Raw genomic sequence first — 26,742 nt, 5'->3', positions numbered from 1 at the left:
AAAGCCCTTAGCACAATGTCTAAAACAATTGCTATTTAATAAATATTTATTCTCTTCCCTTTAATCACACTGGACTTGATTGGGCATGTTATCCTCCTTTTATTATATATTATATGTAATTACATTTATTATTTATTATATTATATAATAAAAGTCATTTTTATTGACCTTATTACTCTTTTAATCCTCTTCCAGACACATCTTCTGATCCTGTAACCCCCATGGAGGATCCCTGGCAAAGACAGCCACCACTGAGTATATATTGTATAACATGGGCCACTTGGATGGATCATGCAAACCAACGAAGCACATAATCCTGGTTCATGTTAAGACATTTGTCACTCACCTTCTTGCACCCTTGTTCTACCTCCACAACAGGTGGTTTGGAGAGAGGTTTCGACTTGCAGACGTAACCATAAGGAGTCTCACAGGGATGATCAGCCCAGTATCCATTCTGTGAAAAACAAAGAAAAGTAAAGCTGGTCAAGTCCCTCCATCTTTTTGCAACTGTGACTTTGAAAAGGAAAAAAAGCAAGATCTAGATTACGTTCCTCAGGAGAAAAGAATTCAAAGTGGCTGGCACAAAGTCTGCAACTGATGTATTACTTCCTCCATTTTGGAGGTGGGAACCAAGATGGCCAATCTTCAATTATCTTCTGGCTAAGTCTCTTACCTTCCAAATTTCAATATACTAGGTACTTTTTCACTCATATTCTATTTTTCAGCTTTCTTTTGTGTGCAACTAAAATATAAATTACCCCAACTAAAATATAAATTCCATAAGAGCATTTTTTTTTGGCTTGAGGAAACTAGATGGCCCCAGTAGACAGACAGCTGAAGCTGAAAATCAAGAAAATTTGAGTTCAAATTTGCCCTTAGAGGCTTACTAGTTGTGTGTCCTTGGGCAAGTCATTAACTACTGTGTGCCTCAGTTTCCTCAACTGTAAAATGAGGGTGATTACAGCACCTTCTTCAAAAAGTTGTTTTGAGCATCAAGTGAGCTACTATTTGTAAAAACCTTGAACACTTCCTGAATGCTTGTTGCTTTTGTACTGCCTTGCCTTGACAACTTCAAGTGCATTCTTGACAAGGCCACTAGAGGGCATTCTGGGACCATTCTTCCCATAGTCCCATTCCAGACAGGAGAACCTTCTCAGGTAAAGGAACTTGAGCATTAGGCAAACTTTCTTCTTCCAGGCTTCATGGTGTTCCCATCCAACAGCTGGTGCTTTAATATTTCCTCTGGCTTGCCCTCAAACATCTTACAGCATCATCGTACTTCCGCTAACCATATCCTGACAGGCCACCCTCTTTCATCCAAATATCATTGGCTACGTAATGACGTTAAGGGAGATATTAAGGAGAAAGGAAGGAAATATTCGATTATAGAGTGCCTATTATGTTCAAAGAACTTTACAAATGTCTCATTTGACTTTCACACCAAGCTGTTACTATCCCCATTTTACAGTTCAGGAAACTGAAGCAGGCAGAGGTTAAGAGGTTATCTGTCCAGATCATACAGCTAGAAAATATCTGAAGACAAATTTGAACTCATGTTTTCCTGATTCCATGTCCATCACTCTATTCAGAAGCTAAGCTGTATATAATGCTATTCGTGAATTAACCCTCAAAGTATGGACTCTGTTCATTCATTTCATCATATCATTCAACAAAGTGAAATACCTACTATGTGTCTATCATTGTGCTGGGGTGGAAAGACGACTACTTGAGCCCTCAAGGTAGCTGTGTTTGTGCAGAAAGATAATATGTTTACAGAAAAATAAATGCAAAATGTATACAAAGTAACGAGGAAAATATAAAGATCATGATAGGCTTTGAGTAAGAGGCAACTTTTGATGAGCTTTTAGAGACTAAGACACAGAGATGAAAAAAAGAGAGTATTCCTGTTATGGGGAGATTCAATCTGTACATGGGCAAGGAGGTGAGAGATATTGTGTTGTTTATGAGGAAAAGAGGGGGAATGAATGGGCAAAAAAATCTAAATAGGCAAAAAAAAGAGAGAGAGACAAAGAGACATAGGGTCAGAGAGACAGAGACATGGAACACAGAGAGAGAGAGAGACAGAGAGACAGAGAGAGAGAGAGACAGAGAGACAGAGAGAGAGACAGAGAGAGACAGAGAGTTCTGAGATAGGAAGAGATAGAAACACAAACACAAAGACGTAGAAAGTCAAAGAAACCTGAGATGGAGAGATAGTGATAGAGAGAGAGAAAGACAGACAGAAAGACAGAAAGAGACATAAAGAGACAGAGACACAGAGACACAGAGACAGGACACAGAGGCGCAGAGGAGAGAGAGATAGAGACAGAGAAACAGACACAGACAGACAAAGACAGAGAGATAAACAGAAAGACAGAGAGAGACAATGACAGAGAATCCAACCGCCTTCTCTACTGGTTAAATTCAAACAATAATTGCAAGAATGCATTTATGAAAATTTAGGGTTAAACAGTTCTCCTGCATAATATGTACCCAAAGTCTTTGTTTGGTATTAAACTGTCTTAAAAGCAGATAGACACCCTAAAGATGTTGCTAGAGTCTTTTGATCCTGCAAGGAAGGTAGTGTAAGTATTATTCATCCCATTTTCCAGATGAGGAAACAGAGTTCTAGGAAAGTGAAGTGATCCCTGTAAATTACACAACAAAGTCTAAGAACCTCAAAACCAGGTCACAGATTCATAGTTTCATCCATTTATAGCTGGAGAAGATCCCAGAAATACTCTAGCACAATTGTTCCACTTTAAACACATTCCAGTGTCACAGAGAGGTTAGGTAACTTGTCCAAGGTAGTGATAATAAAATTAGGATGTGAACCAGGTGTATTCTGGAGCCTATTCATACCAGCTCCCAGAGCTAAAACTTGAGTGTGAACATTTGCTCCTGAAAAATCAGCAAATGCTACATATCAGAGCTTGTATTTTTGTTTTATTGACTATCTATTTATTGATTTAGATTCTCTAAAAAGGTGATGGATAAAAAGTTAATTTAGAATAAAATTAAAATTGTGATGTTGGTTCTTTTTTCCTGTTTTTTAACAGAAATGGCAAATGATCTCTAATTCCTGCCATATTAGTATCAGTGGAAGAAAATGGAAAATTTGTAGCCCTAAGAAAAGAAGACATGAGTGTGGAAGGAATTGGAGATGGGATTAAACATTATGGGTGTGAACTCAGATTTTATAAATGAGTTATAATTGAATTCAGTACTCCTTCCACTGTACCACACTGCCCCCTGTCCAGGTTCACAATGATGTGACAAAGGAGAACAAAGTACTCTTAACAAGTTGATTGCATCCAACCATTGAGTATACCGACCTTAAAGTATTGAATTTATTTCTTTACTATCCACTATTAGATTTTTAAAAGTAATAATCATATGATTATTTTGAGTCAGTCTATCATATGTATGTCATAATTTGCTAAGTGACAGACTCGAAAAATTTAATGTGACATATTCTCAGGGAATTGATCATACCCTAAAAGTCTGTGTCTACTGCATGGAGAACTTGCTAGAATGAGAGCCAAATTCTATTTGTGTGCACAGTCCTCATGGACAGAATCCAGTCAGAGATGGCCAATATGACCCACCATTTCTGGTTAATTTTTATGCAAACCATTCATTTCTGTTGGTGAATTTTTATAACTTGTTGGATATTCCTCTTTAGGGGCTAACTGGATAAGGTTGACCAAATGGAAGGTCAACTTTTAGTTAATACTTGATCTGGATAAATTTGACCTATGCCCACCCAGCCTAAATAGCTATTCAGAAGGAGCTGAGCAAAAAAGAGAGAGAACATTTTTCTTGGTCTGTTTGAGGCAAACTCTGGTTCTTGTGAGACAGAGATTAATGAGTGTCCCCTTACTTTTCCTTTCATCACGACACAATCTTCCTGCCTATTGTTTGCATGGCTTGGTTCTCCAGGCAACCATTTGGTGAAGGTTACAGGGGTTCCATCACTCCATTCAAAATACATTTGATGCTTGAGATCATTTAACCCAATCCACAGTGTATCTGAATCCTCTAAACAAAGAGAGAGAGAAAATACACAGTCACATTTTATAGAAGCTTAAGTGAGAAGAGAAAAATTGCTTCCTGGAAGGTAAGAAAGACATGAAGCAATTGTAACTCTGGTTTGTCAGCATTAGGTTTACTCTATTTATGGACCCTGTTGCTGTCAAAAAGGATTATCAACCTGAGTGTTAATCTAACATAGATACTATAGGGATGGCTCATGTTTCCTCTCATTCCATTCTGTCAGTCTAATCACATTGAATTACAAAGGTGAAACGTAATGGTTAGATTTAGTCGTGCAATTATACGTCCTATTTTAGATAAATAGCAATAACTAAACAGCTATGTCCTTGGTAAATAAATCGAATTGAGCCAACCTTCCATCTTACATAGCATTTTTTTGGTAACAAATAATTGATAGGATTTTTTTTTCATGAAACATCATGCTCAGTTCCCCACCCCCAGAACCACACTTGTACAGACAACTAAACAAACATTTCTAAATCTTCTGATTTGTATTTTTAAAAAAAAAAACAAACTAAACTAAAATCCACCAAATCTCAGAGTTGGAAAGGATCCTCTCAAGAAATACCCCACAGTCATCCAGCTTTTGCTTGAAGATTTCAAGTGAAGGATTTGTATTTTTCTGGTTGCCCCATGTATGCATGTGTGTATTAATATGTGTGTGCATATGTATATATATACATATATATATATATATATATATATATATAGAGAGAGAGAGAGAGAGAGAGAGAGAGAGAGAGATGGTGTGATGTGATGGATGGTTTGATGTTATATTGTATTCTTATTACCTCATAACCCATTCCATTTTTGGATAGCTATAATCACATGAAAGCTTTGCTTTAGATCGTCTAAATTTGCCCTTTTGCATCTTCCACTGCTACCAGTTCTCATTCTCTGGGGTCAGGCAGGTGAAAAATATTCCCTCTTCCACAAAGTAGTAATTCTAAAACTTGAAGATACTTCAATCCCATCTCCAGTTCCTTCCACCCCCATGTCTTTGCCTCTTAGGGCTACAAATTTCCATTTCCTTCAACTGATCCTAATATTGTAAGAGCTAGAAATCATTCGCCATCGACTAATCATTGCCGTCTTCTAGGAAACCTGTCTTTTCTTTGTGGTTTAACAATGGACTTTCTGAAATGGATGCACATAACACTACCCACATGCCAAATGTGCTTTTGTCATTGTATACAACCAAAAGATTACCATTTTCTCAGTCATGGACATATCCAGTATGAGTGTCCATTAAACTTATTTTGCCTGTCATATCCCTATGTGGTAGATAGAAAAATATGGCATCCTATAGTCCATGGGATCACAGTCAGACACAAATAAATGAATGAAAACCAACAATCCCTATGTTACTCATATTATGCTGGCAGCTCACTAAAATCACTGATTTTTTCATAAAACTATCTCCCTCATATTCTATCTGTGAGATGGAAGACTTTTCCTTGTCCCTGGAGAATCATAATATATTTAACCCAATATTCCTGTTTATCAAAATCTCTCAGAATTCCTTGGAGCTCTGATTTGTGCATATTTGATAAACATGACAATTATGCCTTATTCTAAGTCCTTCATCAAAATATTTAGCAGCTCAGGATCAAGCACAGATTTCCTGAGGTGTCTTACTTGGAGATTCCCTGAAAAGAGGGCACCATTTGAGTGTGAACTTTCAACCTGATTCAAAGCAAACTAACTTCATTATTACTTTGCCCACATGCCTTTGCCTTTTCAGGCAGAATTAGAGTCATCTGTCGTCATCCTGATTCATATCTGGCTATTGGACTCAGATGGCTCTGGAGGAGAAAGTGAGGCTGTGGACTTAGCACAGCCCTCCTTCACTTAAAAACAATTCACTTGCATGTCATGGCATCACCTCCATGATATCATAGTCTTTTTTGATAATGAAGGTCAAACATCATTAAGACAACAGCATCTAAGCTCTGTATTCAATTTAAGCATTTGGGGGGGAAAACACAGCAGAGCCTGAAAAGTATGTTTAATTTTCTGAAGATTCAGTCATGAGCTAGGTTTATGCCAACAAACCCATGTATTAATTTATTTTTTTTTATTTTCAACTTGGCAATAAAGCTACTTGCCAGAAGATTGGAAAGATATTGCTCTGGAGAGTGAGGAAAAATTGGTTAAATCCTGAAAATGTTAAAGGACTTCCCTATTTCAGGATTTCCGTCAGTGGTTTTAGCCCTTCCGCTAAATAGCACTGAGCTTCATTTTTGGAGAAGTCCATAATTGGTCCAAGGCCAAGAGCAGCAGGTGTTTCCAGTGTCCTGAATCATGAATGACAAAATATCATTTGCAAGAGGGGGGCCCAATTCTTTCTTTATCTCATCTGCAAAAGATTGTATAAAGTAGTAGGCTCCAACCCCAATGTTAAGCACTTTAGATACCAGTTTTTTTCCCAAGAGATGTTGTCATGAATGGGTAAGTTTTACAGTGCATTTGAAGTCAAGAAAAACTAAGTTCAAATCTTCTTTCAGTTACTTACTAGTTGGATGACACTGGACATTTGTCCTTATCTTAGACTCAGATTTCTCATCTGTTAAATGGGGTGAATAATAGTACTTTTCTTGCAGGATTGTGGTAAGGTGAAAATGAAATAACCACACAATGTGTTTTAAATATTTCATAGTGCTATTTAAGGACTAATTGCTCTTGAGACGTAGTCTTTCAGCAGTAACTGATTGATTGAGCACTTTGCTGTAAAATGTTCTCACCAAATTGTCCTTTCACTCTACCTCTGACCTCTCCTAATTTTATTTTATTTTTTTTTGCAAGGCAATGGGGTTAAGTTACTTGACCAAGATCACACAGCTAGGTAATTATTAAGCGTCTGAGGCCACATTTGAACTCAGGTCTTCCTGATTCCAGAGTTGGTGCTCTATCCACTGCACCATCCAGCTACCCTCTCCTAATTTTAACAAAAGTAGACAATGTTTATCTATATAATAATTAGAAGATCATGATCATTAATATCACTATATTTTTCCTTTCCAATTATACACTCTATACATATATGTTTGTGCATATATATATATATATATATATTTCTATGGTTAATATAGAAATGATTACATCAAGTCTTGAAAATTCTGTATCCCTCAGATAGCTCTTAAAACCCTAAATCATCATTTTAAGTAAATGCCCATCAATAAAGTAAAACATGCAGTTAACTTCTAGAAAATATTAGCTAATTCTAAAGTTCAATTTCAAATTTAGCTGCACCTCCTATTTCCTATTCTCCTCTTTTCATGGCTCGCTCCATCTAGCTCAACTTTAACTGTCATCTCCTTAATTCCTGTTACTTATTCTAATCTCCTAACTTGTTCCATAGTTATGCCTCAGGAAGAAGCTGGCCTCTACCACGATGATGACCCATTTCCTCTTATTCTGCATGACGGAAACAGATGACCTACACAGCTATTGATTCAGAAGACTCATCATTCATAGCTTGAGGGTTAGGAATTAAGTAAGTTTCTGGACTCATTTATATTCAGGATCATAGGACACTAGCGCTAGAAGGGACCTCAGAGATCCTTTGTTCCAATTCATACTCCATAAGGAATGTTCATCTCAATATGTCTTCTGATCTTTGTTTGAACATCTCCAATGTGGATAAAATTACAACATTTCACATGATACTAGCTCTATTTTTTAAGTTCTTCTTGAATTCAAGTTTAATTTTGCCTCTTAGCAACTTCCATCCATCCTCTGCAGTTATTTTTATTGTTTGGGAACCAAAAAACATGTCTAATCCTTCTTACACCTGGAAGCCTTTCAAATGCTTAAAGAAGGTTATCATATTTCCTACTGAGTCTTTTTTTTTAGGTTTTTGCAAGGCAAATGGGGTTAAGTGGCTTGCCCAAGGCCACACAGCCAGGTAATTATTAAGTGTCTGAGACTGGATTTGAACCCAGGTACTCCTGACTCCAGGGCTGGTGCTCTATCCACTGTGCAACCTAGCCACCACCTAGCCACTCCCTACTGAGTCTTCTTAAAGAGCTATATAAGTTAAGAATTCCCATTTCCTTCAACTGATCTTTGCAGGATATGGAATCAAGATCCTTCCCCATTCTGATTAGGACCCTAAAGACTTTCTCCAACTTATCAATGTCTTTCCCCAAAAAATGAACTTATCATAATATTCAAGAAGTACAGTGGGACTATTCTCATTCCCAGAAGCAATCTAGATCTCAATACAGAACAAAACTACATTTGCCTTTTTTGACTACTGTATCGTACTTTTGAATCATATTAAATTCTCACTACACTGAACTCACAGATATTTTACAAATTATTGTCTCATCATGCTTCCCCTAGCTTATATTTTCTTTTCACCATTTAATTTCAATTTATATAATATTCTAGTCCATCAAGGTCTCTTTTGATAACTGACTGCCATCAAGATTATCTGAAAATTTTGTAAGATGCCTTTATTCAAGTAATTCATAAATCACACAAATCAAGTAGAAATCCTTGAGACACTCTACTGGAAGCTTCCTACCAAACTGATATTGAACCACTGACTGGTTCAATGACCTCACTGGAATGAGGTCACTTCTGATTCCTTTTCATTATATTGTTATCTGACATGCATTTCTTCATCTTTTTTTCAATATTAGTATGAAAAACTTTATCAAATGTTTTGCTAAAATAAATGGCATCTACAGCTTTCCTCTGATCTACCTCTACAGAAACACTGTCAAAAAAAAAAAAAAGAAAAGAAGGTTAATCAAGATGACTTAGTCTTGGAGACTTGTTTTTGTTGGTTCGTTGTGTTCACCATTTTCTTCTCTAAATGTTTACTGCCTCTTCTAATGTTTTATTCTAGATTTTTGTCACGAATCATTATCCATTTCACTGGTCTCCAGCTTGTAAGCTCTTTTCTCTGTTGTTGTTGAGTCATCTTAGTTGTGCCCAACTCTTTATGGCCCCCATTTGGAGTTTTCTAGACAAAGATACTGGAGTGGTTTGCATAACTGAGGCAAATAGAGTTAAGTAACTTGCTTACAGTTCCACAGTTAGTTAAATGTCTGAGGCCAGACTTGAACTTAGGGATATGAGTCTTCCTGATTCTAATTCCAGATATCCCCTGTACCACCTAACTATTCCCTTCTCCCCAGATTAATGCTTGTATCATTTTCCATGATTTTTCAAAGGTTAGAGAGTGTCCCTGAGCAATAATATTCATCAGCTTTTTGGATATCAGTGAATGGAATTCATCTGGACTAATTTGAATTCTTTAATGACTTTAGGATAAGCAATCATAATTGTTTTAACTTTTGTTGATTATATGCACTTAAAAAATCTTTAAATATTTTGTTTGGGAAAATTTTCTAGATCAACCATTTTAAACCTAAAAATTAGAATAAACTGTTAATCCCCCATACACTTTTTCCCATTCTTTGAAACATTTTACTTCTCTCATTGCTGAGAAATAACAATAATGACAAAAATATAAAAAACAAAATTTCAGGCAAATTAATTTATGGACCTCTCTGGGAAAATTAGATGTCTGATTAAATAAGCCTTAAACATTTTGCATGGACAAAACATTTCACAATGTACACGGTTAGCACATATAATATGCATGTGGTACTAGAACTTGAAAACACCTAAAAGAGTGAAATGTAGCTGAAAAACACAGAAAGCATTTGGTAAGTAAATTTTACATTAAAATGAAAAAAAAATCCCTTTTTGGTTCATTTTTCTCATTCTTGTAAGCTTGCTATGTTTTTTTGATCCATACCTATTATTTCATCTAGGTACATAATTCCTCAAAAGCAAAATACCTCCCTCAATGTAGAGCACTTACTATTTAGCAATTTAAGGGTCTTAAAGCATTGCATGGTGACACTGAGGATTTAAACAGATTTCTAGGATAACAACATATCCCAGTTAGTATGTGTCTGATGAAGTGCTGAAATTGAAGTTATTTTGACTCTTAGATTTCATTCTCTATAACTTGCTGCTTTTCATTGTAGAAATGATTTAGTTAAATATATAGAAATTCCTGGAATGGATATGCCTCTAAGTACTTAAATCATAATCCATTCATATAAATGATTATCCTTCCCTGTTCCCCCATCTATAACCTAATTGTTGTTTAGTTGTTTCAGTCATATTCAGTTCTTCATGACCCCATTTAGGTTTGTTTGGCAAAGTTGCTACCTATAAATAGCATTTTCTTCTCCAGTTCTTTTGACAGAAGAGGAATCTGAGATAAACAGGGTTAAGTGACTTGCCCAAGGTCACACAGATCAAAAATGTATGAGACTTGATCTGAACCCAGAGAGATGACTCCATGAGAGATGAACCCATCTAGGTTCTATAGCTTATAGATGTTCACACATCTAATAAATGTCAAAGGGGAAATTTGAATCTTCCTGAGTCTAAACCTAATACTCTATTATACACATTACCTCCATTTATCCTAAAAAAGACTTAGAATTTCATAATTATATAACAATATCCATAACTGCAACTCTGAAAGTATTAAATAGAAGAGTAGAGGGCAGCTAGGTGGCGCAGTGGATAGAGCACTGGCCCTGGAGTCAGGAGTACCTGAGTTCAAATGTGGCCTCAGATACTTAATAATTACCTAGCTGTGTGGCCTTGGGCAAGCCACTTAACCCCATTGTCTTGCAAAAACCTAAAAAAATAAATAGAAGAGTAGAATTTGTATGATTTCTTACCATATCCCAACTGGGAAAAAATAAAGTCAAATTCCTCTACACTATGGATACTCGCCAGGTCTCCTCCTTCCTTTCTGCAGGTAGTTAAGGCATCTTTTTGTATTTTGTGCTCCTTATCAATTTTGTAACAGTGACCTGCATATGGCCACCATTGGCTTGGACAGGCAATGGGAACATCACTTTCTAGAAAGTTAAAAAAAATAAGTTAGAGATCAAGAAAAAGAAAGATTTAAGTGAACAATATTTTCAAACACTGTACATTTGTACATAAAGTTGTGGAAAGAAATCAGGTTGAGCTACTGAAAGAAATCTCAGAAAGAGATAGAAAATTGTGTGACTCAATTGCACAAAGCAGGTGAAGTTTTTGGAATTAAAATAATGGGGGTGGGGTGCACTTTATCCCTTAAATTCAACAAAGTTTAATTTGAAATCTATAGAAATCTGATTTACTAAATTTTGTTGTTATTGAGTCTGGTTCTTCATGACTCCCATTTTGAGTTTGCTTGGCAAAGATATTAGAGTAGTTTTGCCATTTCCTTCTCCAATTGTACAGATGAGGAAACTGAGGCAAACAGGTTGAAGTGACTTGTCCAGGGTCATAGAGACAGTAAGAATCTGATGCTGAATTTGATGAGTCTTCCTGATTTCAGGACCAGCATTCTATCTACTGTGCCAGCTTCCCCTTTGCTGGTGTTTTGTTGTTTGCCTTCCTTCTCAAAGAAGACCATGACATCAGGTTGAGATAGGTGATGCTATGACAGGCACATGAACTGGATTTGAGTGGGGTGGGGGTCTTTACTAATTCACCAGCCTTACTTTCTCCTCCAGAGCTATGTATGATAACCAGATGAATCAGGACCACTCAGGATGGCCCTGAATATGAGGCAATGAGGGTTAAGTGACTTGCCCAAGGTCACACAGGTAATCATTGCTAAGTATCTGAGGCTAAATTTGAACTCAGGTCCTCTTGACTTCAGGGTTAGTTTTCTTCTATCTCTGTGCAACCCTTTTCCTAAATAGTCAAAAAGAAACCTTTTCCAAAGTTTAATTCAGGGTGGCTCGGTGGCAAAGTGGATAAAGCACCGGCCCTGGAATCAGGAGTACCTGGGTTCAAATCCAGTCTCAGACACTTAATAATTACCTAGCTGTGTGGCCTTGGGCAAGCCACTTAACCCCATTTGCCTTGCAAAAACCTAAAAAAAATTTAATTCAGTACAGCCCATTGAGAACAGGGGATAGAGGATAAGGCAAGGGAAGCAAATGCAAAGACCAAATCTCATTAATTTTTGTATTTCCATCAGCCCCTGATAGTTTCTACACCTGTAGACAAATATAGAATTGATTAGTGATTAAGTTATTGAATGAATGAATGAAAATGCTACCTCAAATTGTAATTCATCTTTTAATTTATATGCCCTGTCTCTCCAATCTTTTTAAGATTCTCTATATTCTAAACTCCTGGCAATGTACTCCATATATGGGAGGACAGGATTAAATGTTTGATAAAGATTATGGACTATGTAACATAGTAGTCACAACTAAAATTCATCATTTTCTTTTTATCGAAGTTACATATATTCAAAAGGAATTTAATGCAACTTTGGAGCCCTCTTGTGGAAAACATTAACTTTGTTGCTTAAACTTTAAAAAGGCAAATGAAAAGAATATGTCTATTTGTCAAAAAAATTGTAATTGTATTCATTGAGAAGGAAAAGAAATCTTTGGGGCTACAAAACAAAGGAAAAAATTATGCTACTGAGGCTTTTTAGAGGGAGTCAAAAGTGACTCCGAGTTCGTCTTAACACCCATGAAGTGGGGCCATGGGATATTTGCAGAGAGGATACAATGCTATGCTATATTTCTTTTCCTAGCTGATCTGGTCACAAATTCTATTTGTAAATGCAAGCTAGTGTCCCTTTGAGAGCCTGAATTTCTGTACCCCAGCTAATTAACTTTACATAAGCTATTTCATTTCATCCTCATCTCATTTCTAGAACTATTATAACTCTTTTACAAAGGAGAAAACTGTTGCTCAGAAAGTTAAAGAAGGCTTGAGGCAGGATTCAAACTCAAGTCTTCCTGATTACAAGTTCAACCTGTATGGTCACTATGCCATAAGGCACACTGTTGAAATATCCTTGAATCACTGAGGTGGATTTGAAAGACATCTTAGAGGTTGAGTCTAATTCACTCATTTTACAAATGGGTAAGCTGAGGCACAGATTGGTTAAGTAATTTGGCTTGGTCGGAAACTTTGTATGTGTCCAACTCAGGTCATCAAATGCAATGCTTCCTCCCTTATGTCACTTAGCAAGATGAAAGCAAAGGATGATGAAGTGATTCCCAAAGAAAAATCTTCTCAAGAAGCAGATGTCATCAAAGCCAGTGTCAGACATTAGCAAATAAAAACAAAATGAAACAAAACAACTCTCTATTACTAGAGGTATACAACAGATGTGAGAGTGCTGGAGCACAGTGATTCCCAAGCTCATGCAAAGAATATAGTATCCCAGATACTGAAAAGAATATATGTACACTTATCCCTTCCCCATCACAGTTTCAGCATATCACCAGCTGGCATGAGACATTCGATGGAAATTTGGGAGGAGTTTTGTGGAAACTGCAGATAACATATGAAGATCAGTGGAAGACAGAATCTGTGACCAAATATGCCAAATTTTAAAATAAAGTACTCCTGGGGAATTTTTTTCATAAAAGTAAAAGGGAAATTCAGACTTCTTTTCTGGTATTAAGGGAGGACAATAATTTTTACACAGCTTTTCCAGATCACAGGGGCACCACATCACTAATTCCTGCTATGTGGAAGAGATGACTACATATACAAATATATCAATGCATATACATGTATATATATATATATATATATTTCCTTATAATATAGTAAGAATCACTACTATATAGTCAGCAGTGATAAGAATCTTATTACATAAGGATAAAGAAATAAATGGGCTGAGTTGAGGATTTGCACTTGGTCCTGTGCTATTTAACATTTTTATTAAGGATAAAATCAGGCAATTCACTTAACCCTGACTGCCTCATATCCAGAGCCATCTCCAGGACCCAGATGGCTCTAGAGAAGAAAGTGAGGCTGGTATGGATATGGATAAATTATGCAAAGTATGTAATCAAAAAGATGCTATAAAGGGAAGAGTACTAATGAAGAAACAGACTGATGAAGTATTTATTCACTATCCTCTAAGAAGATGATATTTAATGGTGATAAAGTAAAATCTTATCCTTGAAATAAAGATCATTGTTGCAAGTATGAGACAAGCGAGGCATGCCTAGACTTCACTTCATCTGGAAAAACAAAAATGTCATGGAACATTAACTCAGCATGAGGCATCAATATTTCATGGTGGCCAAAAAGGTTTTGCAAACTTAGGCCAAGTTAGAAGACATAAAGTTCTGTATTAAGGACATTAGGTGTCATTGTAGTCTGCCCTGGTCAGACCCAATCTGGAATATTACATTCATTTCTAGGTGACTTACTTTAGGAAAAACAATTGATAAATTAGAGACGTGGTGTCAAACTCTAGTATAAATGGGGACCACTAATCCATATACAAGCATCTCTCAGAGTAACATATTGATTTAGTTTTAAGCCGTATTTTAAGTGATATTATCTGATCAGTAATATTGATGATGATGTTTGTCCTTCATTCTAAAAGAAGGCCATGACATCAAGGAGGTGATGCCATGACATGAATGCGAATTTGGTTTGGGTGAGGGGGTGCTGAGCTAAGTTACCAGCCTGACTTTCTTCTCTAGAGCCATCTGGGTCCTGGAGATGGCTCTGGATATGAGGCAGTCAGGGTTAAGTGAATTGCCCAAGATCACACAATTTGCAAGCACCAAGTGTCTGTGGCTAAATTCGAACCTGTCCTCCTGTCTCTGAAGCCAGAGCTCTAGCCATTGTGCCACCTGTTTAAATGGTATGATCTAATGTTATCAAATTTTAAATGATATTATTTTAATTTTTTAATTATTTGTTTAACTGCATTTTTAATTTATTTTTTAAAATATTCCCTATTAATTTGCTTCAGTTTGCACTTGACAATATTGTGGATGCATGTGCCCATAAGTCATAAACGTGACACTCTTATCTATAACATCTAGAGAAGGAAATGCAGGAAGCTTGAAGGTCTTAGCTCCTCAGATGTGGATCTGATAAAGGAGTTAGAATTGTTTGTTATAGAGAAGAAAAAACTTATTGAGACAGGATAACTGGTTTTTTTTCCTCAGTTTCCTTTGGCTGGATCTTTATTTATGTCATGCCATACTAACTATGGGTATAACCCAAAGCTTAGTCTTAGCTCCTTTCCCTTTCCTCACTATAGTACATCACCAGATGATCTCATCAAATCTAATGGGCACAATTATCATTATGCAGATGATTTGATATCTTTTTATGTAATTCTAGTATTTCTCTCGGGCTATAATACAACACCAACTGCTTCTTAGAGATTTCAAACTATTCCCTCAAACCATATATAACACTAGATATAATCAAAGAACAACTGGGGTTTACTGAGGATGGGAGTAACATGGTCAGATCTGTGCTTTAGGAAAATCACTTTAGAGATCAAGGTAGACTGAAGTGAAGAGAAAAATAGGCAGGAAAGACATCAGGATTTTTTTTTCAATAGTCCAGTTATGATGAAGCAAAGACTTGGTCAGAAGATAGAAGGGGGTTGACATGAGAGCTAGTGTGAAGGCAAAACCAAGAGGACTTGGAAATAGATTAGGTGTGCGGGCTAAGTGAGTTTTTAGGAGGACACCTAGGTTGCAAGCCTAGGTAACAGGGACAATTGTAGTATTCTCAATATTGACGGAGAAGTTTGTAAAGGGGAAACGTTTGTAAAGGACAATGAATTTGGTCTTGGACAAGTTAATTTTAAAATGCCTTTGGGATATTCAGTTTGAGATATCCATTAGACAGTTGGTAATATGAGAGCAGAGAGTAGGACTTGTCTGAGATGTATTTATCTGCATAGAAATTGATAGTTAAAATAATTGAACCAATGAGTTGATCAAGCAAGATAAAACTGATCAAAATAGAAGGTCCAGAATAGACCCTTGAGAATTCTTAGAGTTAGAAGAAGCAGTCCTACTGCTCCAGATTTCCTCCAGAAGAGAACCAAGAAAGATCAATGTCATGAAAACCTATATAGGAGAGATCATCAAGGACAAGAGGTCTATTAATAGTGAAAAAATACATCCGAGGTTAAAAGGGATGAGATTGAAGAAAGATCTTTTGATCTAGCAATTAAGAGATCAGAGGTAATTTTAGAAAGAAATGTTTCAGTCGAATGAGAAAAGAAGCGAAATGGCAGAATGCTTAGAGGAAACCAATGACAGAGATCTTTCTCAAGGAGTGTAGCTAAGAAGGAAAAGAGATATAGATCAAGAATAGGGCAGCTAGATGGTGCAGTGAATAGAGCACCAGCCCAGGAGTCAGGAGGTCCTGAGTTCAAATGTGACCTCAGACACTTACTAATTACCTAGCTGTGTGACCTTGGGCAAGTCACTTGACCCATTGCCTTACAAAAAAAACTTTTAAAAAAAGAGTTAATAAAGAAGGCTAGATCAAGTGAGAATTTTATTTTGTTTTTAATGGGGAGGGGGTATGTTTAAAGACATCAGAGAAACAACCAATAGAGAGCTAAAGATTTCAAATTAATGAGAGAGAGAGGGGTTAGATGATAAGGGGATTAAATCAGAAGTGCATATAGATAGGCTTATTTGCCTTGGCAAGGACTACTTCTTCATCCAAGGCTACAATAAGGTAGATAATAGGTGAATGTCTGAGTGATACATTACAAAGACAGACAGATGAGGGAGCTCTTGTTGTATGACCTCAGCGTTTTTTCAGTGAATTATGCAATGTCATCAGTTGAAAGGAGAAGGAGATATCAAGAGAGATGAGAAATTTTAAAAAGGCCCTGTGGGTAGCAAATTGATTACAGAGGAATAGAATCATTGCCTCAATATATTGAAGGACTAGCTGAGATTAAATAATATACATTTGTAATGGATTCAGAACAGTTTCATAATTGCATAATTTCTTCCAAGTCTGTTCAGTTGTAGGTGAATAGGAGTTTTGGAAGCACAGAATAAAAGTAATCTAAGGTTAAGAACGGTGCGGTCAAATGGTGGTGCTGGAGAAGATTTTAAGAGTTCTTTGAACAACAAAGAGATCATTTTAAAACTTAAAGAAACAAATTCAGACCATTCACAGGAAGGTCCAATACTGAAACTGAAATTTAAATATTTTGACCACATAATGAGAAGATAAAAAAATGCTGATTTGGAAAAGTTTGAAGACAAAAGGAGAAAGGGATGGAAGAGGATGAGATCAATAAAAGTGTCATGGAAACAACAATATGAAGTTGGACAGACTTTGAGAGATAGTAAGAGATAGTTGGTGTGCTATGGGCAATAGCTTGAAAATTCAGGGATTCAAGAATAAAGGATAGAGTAGAATTGAATTTGATTCACAATTGAGTGGAAATAGGAAAGTGGGGAGAGTATAAAGAATAATATAATGTTTGTTCTTCATTTTCCAAGATCACAACATCAGGGAGGTGATGACTTGACAAAGCACATGATTGGAGTCATCTGGGTCCAGTGGCCAGAAAGGAAGCAGGACGATTGGAGATGGCCCTGGATGGGAGGCAATCCAGGTAAAGTGACTTGCCCAAGGTCACACAGCTAAGTAGCAAGTGTCTGAGGCCAGATTCTAACTCCCATCCACCTGCTCTATCCACTGTACCATCTAACTGCCCTGGAGAGTACAAATAGAATAAAGTCAGAATAAGATTGGCATGGGAATGAATTGAAGGGTTTAGGAAATGGAGAACATAGTGATGATGAAAGGTAGAGTTAGTGCTTATGAGACAGTGAAAGTTAATGTGAAAAAAATGATCAGATGAAGAAATTCTGAGTACTTGAACATAAAAGTAAAAAACATGTGAGGGGTATGGAACACAAAATCATACCAAAAAAAGATTGTGCAAAATTTCCTTTACATATAGTTGGATAGATGAATAATTAATTTTTTTGAAATTTTTTTAAAAAATTTGAAGTCAGATTGGAAAGAAAGAGAAGAAAACTTATGAGTGATGGCAAGATACCTTCAGATAAGTTTCCAAATTACTACATAGAATTTACAATAAGTTTTCATTTTACTCACAATTAAAAATTAAGCTTTCCAGGGAATTTAGAATAAATAATTCACATACCTGAGGGAATAATGAATGTATTTAATGAGTTGTTCCCCTTTTTACAAATATATCCAAGTTTCTGAGAGCATTCCACATTTTCCCATTTGGCATTTTTTGCAGGATTCAAGAATACACAGCTTTTTCCAGGTTCAAGTGCTGGACTTCCTTTGAGAAAAAAGGAATAAAATAAGATATTTAGATATGACAAATATTGGTGACAGTTCTAAACCAATCAGAGTCCTAAAATAGAGGGCAGAGAACATTGGTACCCAGATGAGGGGGAATAGTGAAAAGGGGGGAAGAGAACTTGAAGGGAGCTTTTGATTTATTCTACCAGCAAGAATAGCTGGGAAGACAAGTGAAGAAAGGTGACATTATCAGACAGGAGAACAAATATCTTTGTCTGGAAGACTGTGGGAAAGGAGAGGCCAAGGAGAGGCAAGAAAGAATGGATGATAGAAGCTACAGAAGAGTCAGGAATGTGATGTTTTAAAAAATTACTGGAAAAAATGGTTTTTTGAGTATTGCCATTTTCTATACCACCAGTTCACTCAATTAACTGTATACCCTGTTCCTCACTAGAATACATCTTCTATTTCATAATGGATTTTAGTGGGAAAACAGTATTCACTTCACAATTAACTCTCTTAGGATGCATCTACTCTATAAAGCAGTAGATTCTAATATTTTTGTTGATTTATTGATTGATACTCAATGACATTGCTGTGGTGACTAAGGCTTTTTTTTCCTTCTAATACCAAAACAAAAATGCCTGCTATATAAAAATTTTCCAGAGATTTATGAAGGTTATTTGATTAATTCATATAAAGCTTACAGAGGTTCTTAAAGATAAGTTTAAGGATGTTTAAAAATGTGTGACCTTGCTGACTGTTTGGTTAAACAATAACCGGATATCTGGACTGAGATAAATTGAGAGAAGTGGTAAGAACTTTCAAGAAATACTGACAGTACAATAATCTACTGCATGGTTTATTAAATATACACTAGAAAGAATAACAAATCACTCTGTAAATTTAGTTATCAATACATTATTCACAACCCCTTGGAAAGATAGGATTTAGTGTTCTCTAAATGCTTATCATTGTCATAATAATATCTGAATACCTAGAGGTTGTAATTGGTATAAGATAAGCCTAATAGAATGCAAGCACCTTGAAGGCAGGAAATTTTTTTTGAATCCACAGTGTCTGGTTCCATCCCTTGCAGAAAGTATACCCTTAGTAAATGGCTGTTGGATTGAATTAGGCTTCAGGAAAATGGAATTATGGAAACCCCAATTTAGCAATTAATATAATAAAAAATTCTGGGAAAGTAAACTCCCTAAATTAGATTACCCAATCATAACTGGCAACAATGAACACTTCTCAAGCATAAATTGAATTAGTTTTCCATCATTCCCTAAAGAACTTGGTCCAATAGGGGGCATAATTTCTTTTAAAAATATTAAGAATTTCCTGTCATTTCACTGAGGATGTTTATGCTCTTATTTTTTTTTTGCAACAATCACTTGAAAGGAAAGTAGGAGGCACTATATACAGTTTATTATTTAGAATAAAATTGAGATCCAGGCAAAGCGATTAGCTAATCATTGTGAAATTAGCAGCAAATAAAATAGATTATTAGATTCTAGAAGTTCTGATTTGAATCAATAAAACAATAAAAATTGTCCTTGGATGCAAAACTGTGCCCAGCTCATCTTTTAAAAATTCTAGTCAAATGTTGTTTAATAAAGATACTGCTTCATTCATGTTTGGCAGGGACAGAAGAACAACTCTATAAAGACATTTTATATACTTTGCAAATCCTTGTTTTCTTCTGTTCTGTTCTCCTGATTATTGTTTTTAACCTGACATTAATCTTCATATTTTAATAACTAAAATCAATAGTGTCAAAGAGCTAATGATGTTCCAAATCATCTTCTACATTTGCACTGACCCAAATGAAATGCCATATGAAGCATACTACAAAGCATCAAAAACAGAACTGAAAATCATAAATAAATAACATTGCTTAAAATTAAAACCCATGTCCTTTTGAATTGAATGATTCCTTCCCAAAGTCAATATTAGTATTATATAATAATAAGTCAAAGTGTCACTATCAATATTTGTCTACAGGGTATTGATTATATATCTACATATATAATTATGTAACTGCATAATTTCTCTGTAATAGGTTTTAATATGTTATAGATTAGAAAAACAATTGTAAAGGAATTAGTAATAGAGGCATTATGTTGATAATTAACTTGTGGAAATGAAAGGAAATGGTTCATCTTGTGCCAAATTAAACCAGTTTAATTAGAAGATTGAAAATAAGAAAATGGAATTTCTTACTAAAATTTAATATTGTTTAGCAAAATACATTTGGAGAAAAAAGTCTTAGTGCATTTCCTCTCATATTCAAAGTATTTCTTCCTAAAGGAGGAAAGCATGGAATTCCTTTGTGATATTTATCTTTTTCTTTCTTCCTTTTTTTGCCAAAAGTCGAAAGCAATCTGCAATATGAACTGTTTTTGAACTTATAAACACAGACAACCCAGAAGGATCCTTTGACTTCAAAAAATAATCTGTGAACAGAACCAGGACAACACTGTATACGGTAACTGCAATATTGTACAAAAAGTGAATGGTTTAACTATTCTCAGCAATACAATGATCCAAAATAATCCCAAAGGACTAATGATGAAGCATGCTATCCCCTCCAGACAAAGAATTGATATTTTTGAATACAGACTGAAGTATGCTTTTTTTCACTCTCTCTCTCCTTTTTTGTTCCACTTTTCTTGTATGAAATGACTAATATGGAAATGTTTTACATGATTGCACACGTCTAACCTATACTGGAATATTTACTGCCTCGATAGGAGAGAGGGAGACAGAAAAGTGATAACTCAAAACCTAAAAAAAAAGTTAAAAATTGTTTTAACATTTAACTGAGAGCAAATAAAATATTTTTTTCTTAAAAAGCAATCTGTGTATGGAATCAACTGCCCACCCCCCAAATTTAATGTGTAGTTCTTTGTCTCACAAATGATCAGATAACTACATTTGGGTTCTCACTGCCTAGCCCAACACCTGGTAAAGACGAGGTGCCTAATAAATTCTTTTTGATTGATTGTTTGGTCCTAGCCATAGACTATCTGTATATATACATATGCCAGAAAACATTTTCCTATGGTAAAGCATCATAAACTTCAACAATGACAAAATGGTTGAAATTACAAAACTTTCTTGTCTTGAGATCCTAAAGGGGACAGAAAAGTCTAGAAGTCTGGATTTCGAATTGGGGCCATGGACACTGACCATGGGTTTAACTTTTGGATAACACAACAGAGAAAAGACTTCTAATAGCATTGAGCCTCAGTTTCCTTTTAGCTAAAATGATGAACTTGGATTAGACAGCTTCTCTAGAATCCCTTCCAGCTCTCAAATCCTCTAATTGTGTCTGCTAAATGTACTTCATAAAAGACTTGATAGAATGCCACCTCTTAGATAGATGGTTTGAGCATGATTATGCTGTAGTTGTTCATAGGTGGTGTATATTGAGTACAATGCTTGTGGTAACAAGAACTATTATTTAAAAATGCTATCTACATATGACACTACTGGACAATCAAGTCATAAGCACACTATAAAAGCAAAAATCTATGTCCCCTAGAAGGTTACATCCTAAATAGAGGAGAAAATATTCAACTGAGGAGCAAGATGAATGAATCAAGTCCATTCCAGGAATTTTTACTTATTGACCCCCCAGAGAATTGAACAAAGTTAATTCCTATTATGTTTTAAACTCGGACTAGTAGCCACACTCCTTAAGAGAGACGAGACTTTTTTTCAGTTTTTGTTCATTTTTCCTGAGAATTAGGTCAGTTAAGGTTATGTCTAGAAGACTTTAATCCTTTGGGTTTTAGAATTGAGGATTTTTAACACCATCAATTACAAAAGGAAAGTCACCTACCTGGAAGCCAGTTCAGGTATCTGAATGGACTGAAGCCTGCCCATTGCCATCCAGTGGTATAACTCAAACTGTTAAGTCCAATCCAGAGCCCTGTGCCAAATAAATTAGTCAAACCTACGAAACAAAAGTAATTGATATTCAGAAGAGGAAACCAAAGTAGCCACATTCAAAAGTTAATTGAGGTTTGTTTTACTGGTATTTTTATGAGAATAGAAATATTTTCTTTCAATATATTAAAATATGTGATTCTTTTGAGCTCCTTAGCCTCTGTTATGATACAGTACAGAAAGTATTGGATTTAGAATTAGAGCACCTGAGTTCAAATCTCGTCTTGGTCACTTACTAAATGTAGGAACCTTGGGCAAGCCATTTTACTTCTGAGATTGTGTTTCCTTTGTTCTTAATCAAGTCACTTAACCTCTATTTGATTCAGTTTCTTCATTTGTGAAATAGAGATAAAAAACATTACTATTTCCCAGGGCTATTTTGAGGACTAAATGATAAAAATTATAAAATAATTAACACATTACCTGGTACTCTATAAATAATATCTATCATTAGCTATAATTATTATTATTAAATTATTAATCAACCAAATAAATTATTAAATAATCAATCAATTAATTAATTACACCTATCCTTAGCTATTATTATTAAATTAATTAATAATTAGATTAAATTATTATTATTACTATTCAGTACCCTAAAAATTCTCTAAGAATATAAGTAATAAGAGGATAGGTACTGCTGGGAATTTTCCTCCATCACTGAAACCACAAGTCCAGAATTTCTATATACCACATAATGTTTTGTGAACTATTCTGGTTGAAGTAGAAAACCAAAAGCCCAATAATAAAGTCTCAGTTTCGAAGAAACTTCTGTAAAAACAGTAGAAACTTAACACAATGACCCTAAACTCACTTGGACATGTTTTCATACCAACTATGGTAATCTTTAAAGAAAGTAAAGAAATAGAATAATCACTAATACACCTGGAAGGGATCTCAATTGGAAACTTTTTTAAAATGTATTTGTTTGATGTTAGGTTATCTAGAGATATTCATCTGCCTATCATTTAGATGCCTCAACCAAGAGATATTTGATCCTTCTTACTATAATAATAAAAAGTAGTAATGTGAGCAGGTAGGACAGATTTTCAAAAGTAAAGAGAAATGAACTGCATGTAAAAAAAATACTTTCCCCTCTACCCGAGAAATTCAGCATATTTTAAATCCTCCATAGGCTTAGATCTTGTTTCCATGACTTCAGAAGGCTCAGCATATGGTTTCTACCAAGCTTAGAAATTACTAAAATAAAAATGCTTATTTTACACTTAAGACAAGGAAATAGCATTTTAGAAAAAAAAGGAAATCTTCACAATCTCTAACTATGCTTTTTTCTTAGTTTTATGAATTTAGAATAAGCATTATTGAGTGTGACTTCGCACTTTGATTTTATACATAAAAATAAATTGATCAAAATTGATTCCTCCAGTAGACTAACCTTATAGTTATTCAAGGCATGGAAAATTCCCCCTTTATTTATTAATAGCTATAGGATAGTTGATAACTTTCAAATAAATATTGTTATATATGAGTTATTTTAAAATAGGCAAAAGGAGATAAGTAGGAAAACAGCTCAAGCTTTACAAGGTAATTGGTGGCTTGGTAGAAAAAATACTGAACATGAAATCAGGAAGAAACTAGTTCAGCCATAGACTCAGACACTTACAAGCTATATGACATTAACAGCACCCAACAACCTATGAGATACATGCTGAAATAATATTTGTAATAATAACATTTGTAATAAATAATATTTGCAATAATATTTGTAAAAAAATCACTTAGCACAGTGGTCAGTATGTAGTTGGTGCTATATAAACACTTATTTCCTTTTCTTCCTTCCCCTTCCCTTGTAAGTGAATTATTATTTATTACTGATATTTATCAATAAATATATCTATAAAGGACATTTCTCCATTTTGATGTCTATATGAGTCAGTATAATTCTCACTATAATTTGATTAAACTATTTACTTGACAATCTATTCGAATGTGGGCTCCTCAAAAAAGGCAGGAGCTATTTTCTCTTTCTTTATAGCTTCAGAATTTATTGCTGATTGATTGACTGATTGTCACAGTCTAGTATACCTGCATACTCATAGTATCATGTAGTTTCTAGAACTGTGTGAGTCATAAGCCTCAGTTTTCTTTGTCTGCTTTTACTTTGTGATGCCAATGGTACAACCAGTCCACCAAAGAATTGGAAACTGGTGAAAATATTCCCCATGTTGAAGGAAATATAATTGAGAAACATATATATATATCTGTGTGTGTGTGTATTAAACATTCAAAAGTATTCTTCTGAGGAGAAGGTAAAGAAAGAAAAAATGACCAGGGGCAGGACCTGGATAATTTAAGACTTAGGAGATAGAGGCTAAGAAGTTGGGAAGTCAAAAATGAATGAATTGGTGAAGGAGAGAAAGAACCAAAATATGAAAGCAATCAATAAACAGAGATTTAGGGTAGACACTGACTAATGTTGTCTTATGGCTTGCACCGAATCAAAGAGAATGAGAACCAAAAAGGTCACTGGATTTGTCCCAAGTGGTTCTTTGGTTGTTGTTTGATAAAGCAGTTTTATCAAAGCAGTTGACATATAGTATAAACCACATTGTTGTTAAGTCATGTTTGACCCTTTATGACTGCCTAGTATTCAAAGGTTACTACAGAAAGCACACTATGCTGAACTGGTCAAGTTATTAGAATGCCAGACATACACTTGACAAAAAGAATATTTAATGAAGAACTAACAAGGGGGTCAGAAGTGATACCGGCACACCCCAAAGGTCACTCTTAACTTTAGAATTGATTTGCAGCATGGATGGGAGACATTGGCACAGAACGATCCAAGATGGTGGGCTCTCATCAGTGAGGGGGCTGCACTCTATGAGGAAGGGAATGGAAGTAGCTCAAAGAACATGAGATGTACCACTTAAAGGAATCCATCCCAGGTGTTCACATGGGCTATTTGTGTTCGACCTGTGATAGGGCATTCCAAGCTTACAGTGGTATGATCAGTCACAGGTGGACACACTGCAATTTGTTCCTAGCATAGCGATGCTGTTTTGGTCTTCTTCAATATCAAAGGACAGGAACTACCCAACCAACCAATGACTCCATTTGATTTTTGCTTGACAAAAAATACTAAAATAGTTTGCCATTTCCTTTTCCAGAACATTTCACAGATGAAAAAACTGAGACAAAGTTAGGTGACTTGCCCAGGGTCACACAGCTAGTAAGTGTCTGAGGTCATATTTGAACATAGGAAGAAGAATCTTCCTGACTCCAGGCTAGATGCTCTGTTCGCTATAAACTATGTAGTTTATGCTGCATAAACTACATAAATATTTTCAAATACAAATCAAATCAGGGATTTTCAATTTTTTACTTGTGTGACCTGAACAAGTCACCTGGCCTCTCCACGTCTCAAACTTCCTAATTTATAAAAACAAAGGAGCCGGTTGAGAATGTCTCTAATGTGTTTTACATGTCTAATTCTCAAGGATTTCATGAAAGTCTTAGTTAGCAACCTTTGCTAGTTTTGGCCTCAAAGTTTTATATCTGATCATCACAAAGTTGCTTATAATTACTGATGATTACTGTAAAACTTGGATTAGCGAGTCTGTTCACTCTTGTGATTCATGGAGCTGAGTTGTTTGCATAGTGAAGATAATCAATAAATATTTGTTGAATGAAGGTTGAATCGATGTTATAGTAATTTGCAAACCCAATTTGAGAAAAATAATGGTTTTGGAAAATACTATTTAATATTGAATATAGCCCTTTCCTTCCAATAAGATCACAAATCTGGAACTAGAAGGAAACAAAAAGCATTATTCTTTACAGAAAAGAGAATTGAGATCCATAAAGCTTAGTAAATGACTTAAGATCACACATGAAATAAGATTCAAAAGTGGAATTTGAACCTGGATCCTCTGACTTAAAACTAAGACTTTTTCTACTGTAGAACACAGACTCAAATAGTCTCCATGTGTGACCACTTCTAAAGTAGGGTATAGCTGTTTAAGTCATCTTTTTAAGTAAAGAATATGGGGCCTCTGCAAGTTGCTATCACTTTTAGATAACTGGTAGTTGTGGAGAGTGATTTTAGAGATCAGTATCAGAGTCTTTACATTTTACAGATGAGGAAACTGTCTGGCAAAGGTTGTAACTAGTAACTGAGGCAGGATCTGAATTTTATTGTTTTTTCAATCATGTCTGACTCTCCTTGACCCCATTTGGGGTTTTTGTTGGCAAAGATATTGGATGATTTGCCATTTCCTTCAGAGCTTATTATACAGTTGAGGAACCAAAGCAAACGGGGTTTAGAGACTTGTAAAGGGTCACACACTAAAAAGTGACTGAAGCCAGATTTGAACTCAGGAAGATGAATCTTTCTGATTCTAAGCCCAGTGCTTTAGTCATTGTGCATGTAACTACCTTGGAGTTGAATTTAGATCTGTTCTAATTAAAATTCCCATGTCACCTAGAAATTGAAAAAATGGACATGGAAGTTTAAAATGACTGTCCATATTCCTGTTAATGTCAAAAATTCAACCTTTTCCTATAGTATGGCACTATAGGGAAGGACAATTCATTAAAAGGAGGGGAATTCTTGGTATTCTCCATACAACACTGCACCCATTAACTCTTTTTTGAATATGATAAAAA

At 35.3% G+C, this 26,742-nt stretch overlaps 1 protein-coding gene across 1 annotated transcript in view; it reads right to left on the bottom strand.

Moving 5' to 3' along the window:
- Positions 1 to 26,742, bottom strand: part of MRC1 (mannose receptor C-type 1) — a 121,431-nt gene that overhangs the window by 44,550 nt on the left and 50,139 nt on the right. The window contains exons 5-9 of the mRNA XM_074192943.1: positions 22,007 to 22,120; positions 18,044 to 18,190; positions 10,779 to 10,961; positions 3,884 to 4,041; positions 347 to 454 (exon numbers count right to left, since the gene is read on the bottom strand). Of these exons, the coding sequence (XP_074049044.1) occupies positions 347 to 454; positions 3,884 to 4,041; positions 10,779 to 10,961; positions 18,044 to 18,190; positions 22,007 to 22,120 (710 nt within the window). The remainder of the gene's footprint in view (positions 1 to 346; positions 455 to 3,883; positions 4,042 to 10,778; positions 10,962 to 18,043; positions 18,191 to 22,006; positions 22,121 to 26,742) is intronic.

The sequence above is a fragment of the Macrotis lagotis genome, chromosome 7 (assembly GCF_037893015.1).
Source record: "Macrotis lagotis isolate mMagLag1 chromosome 7, bilby.v1.9.chrom.fasta, whole genome shotgun sequence".
NCBI lineage: Eukaryota > Metazoa > Chordata > Mammalia > Peramelemorphia > Peramelidae > Macrotis > Macrotis lagotis.
Note: the sequence above shows the minus strand (reverse complement) of the source record. Positions and strands in the feature narration are given on the sequence as shown.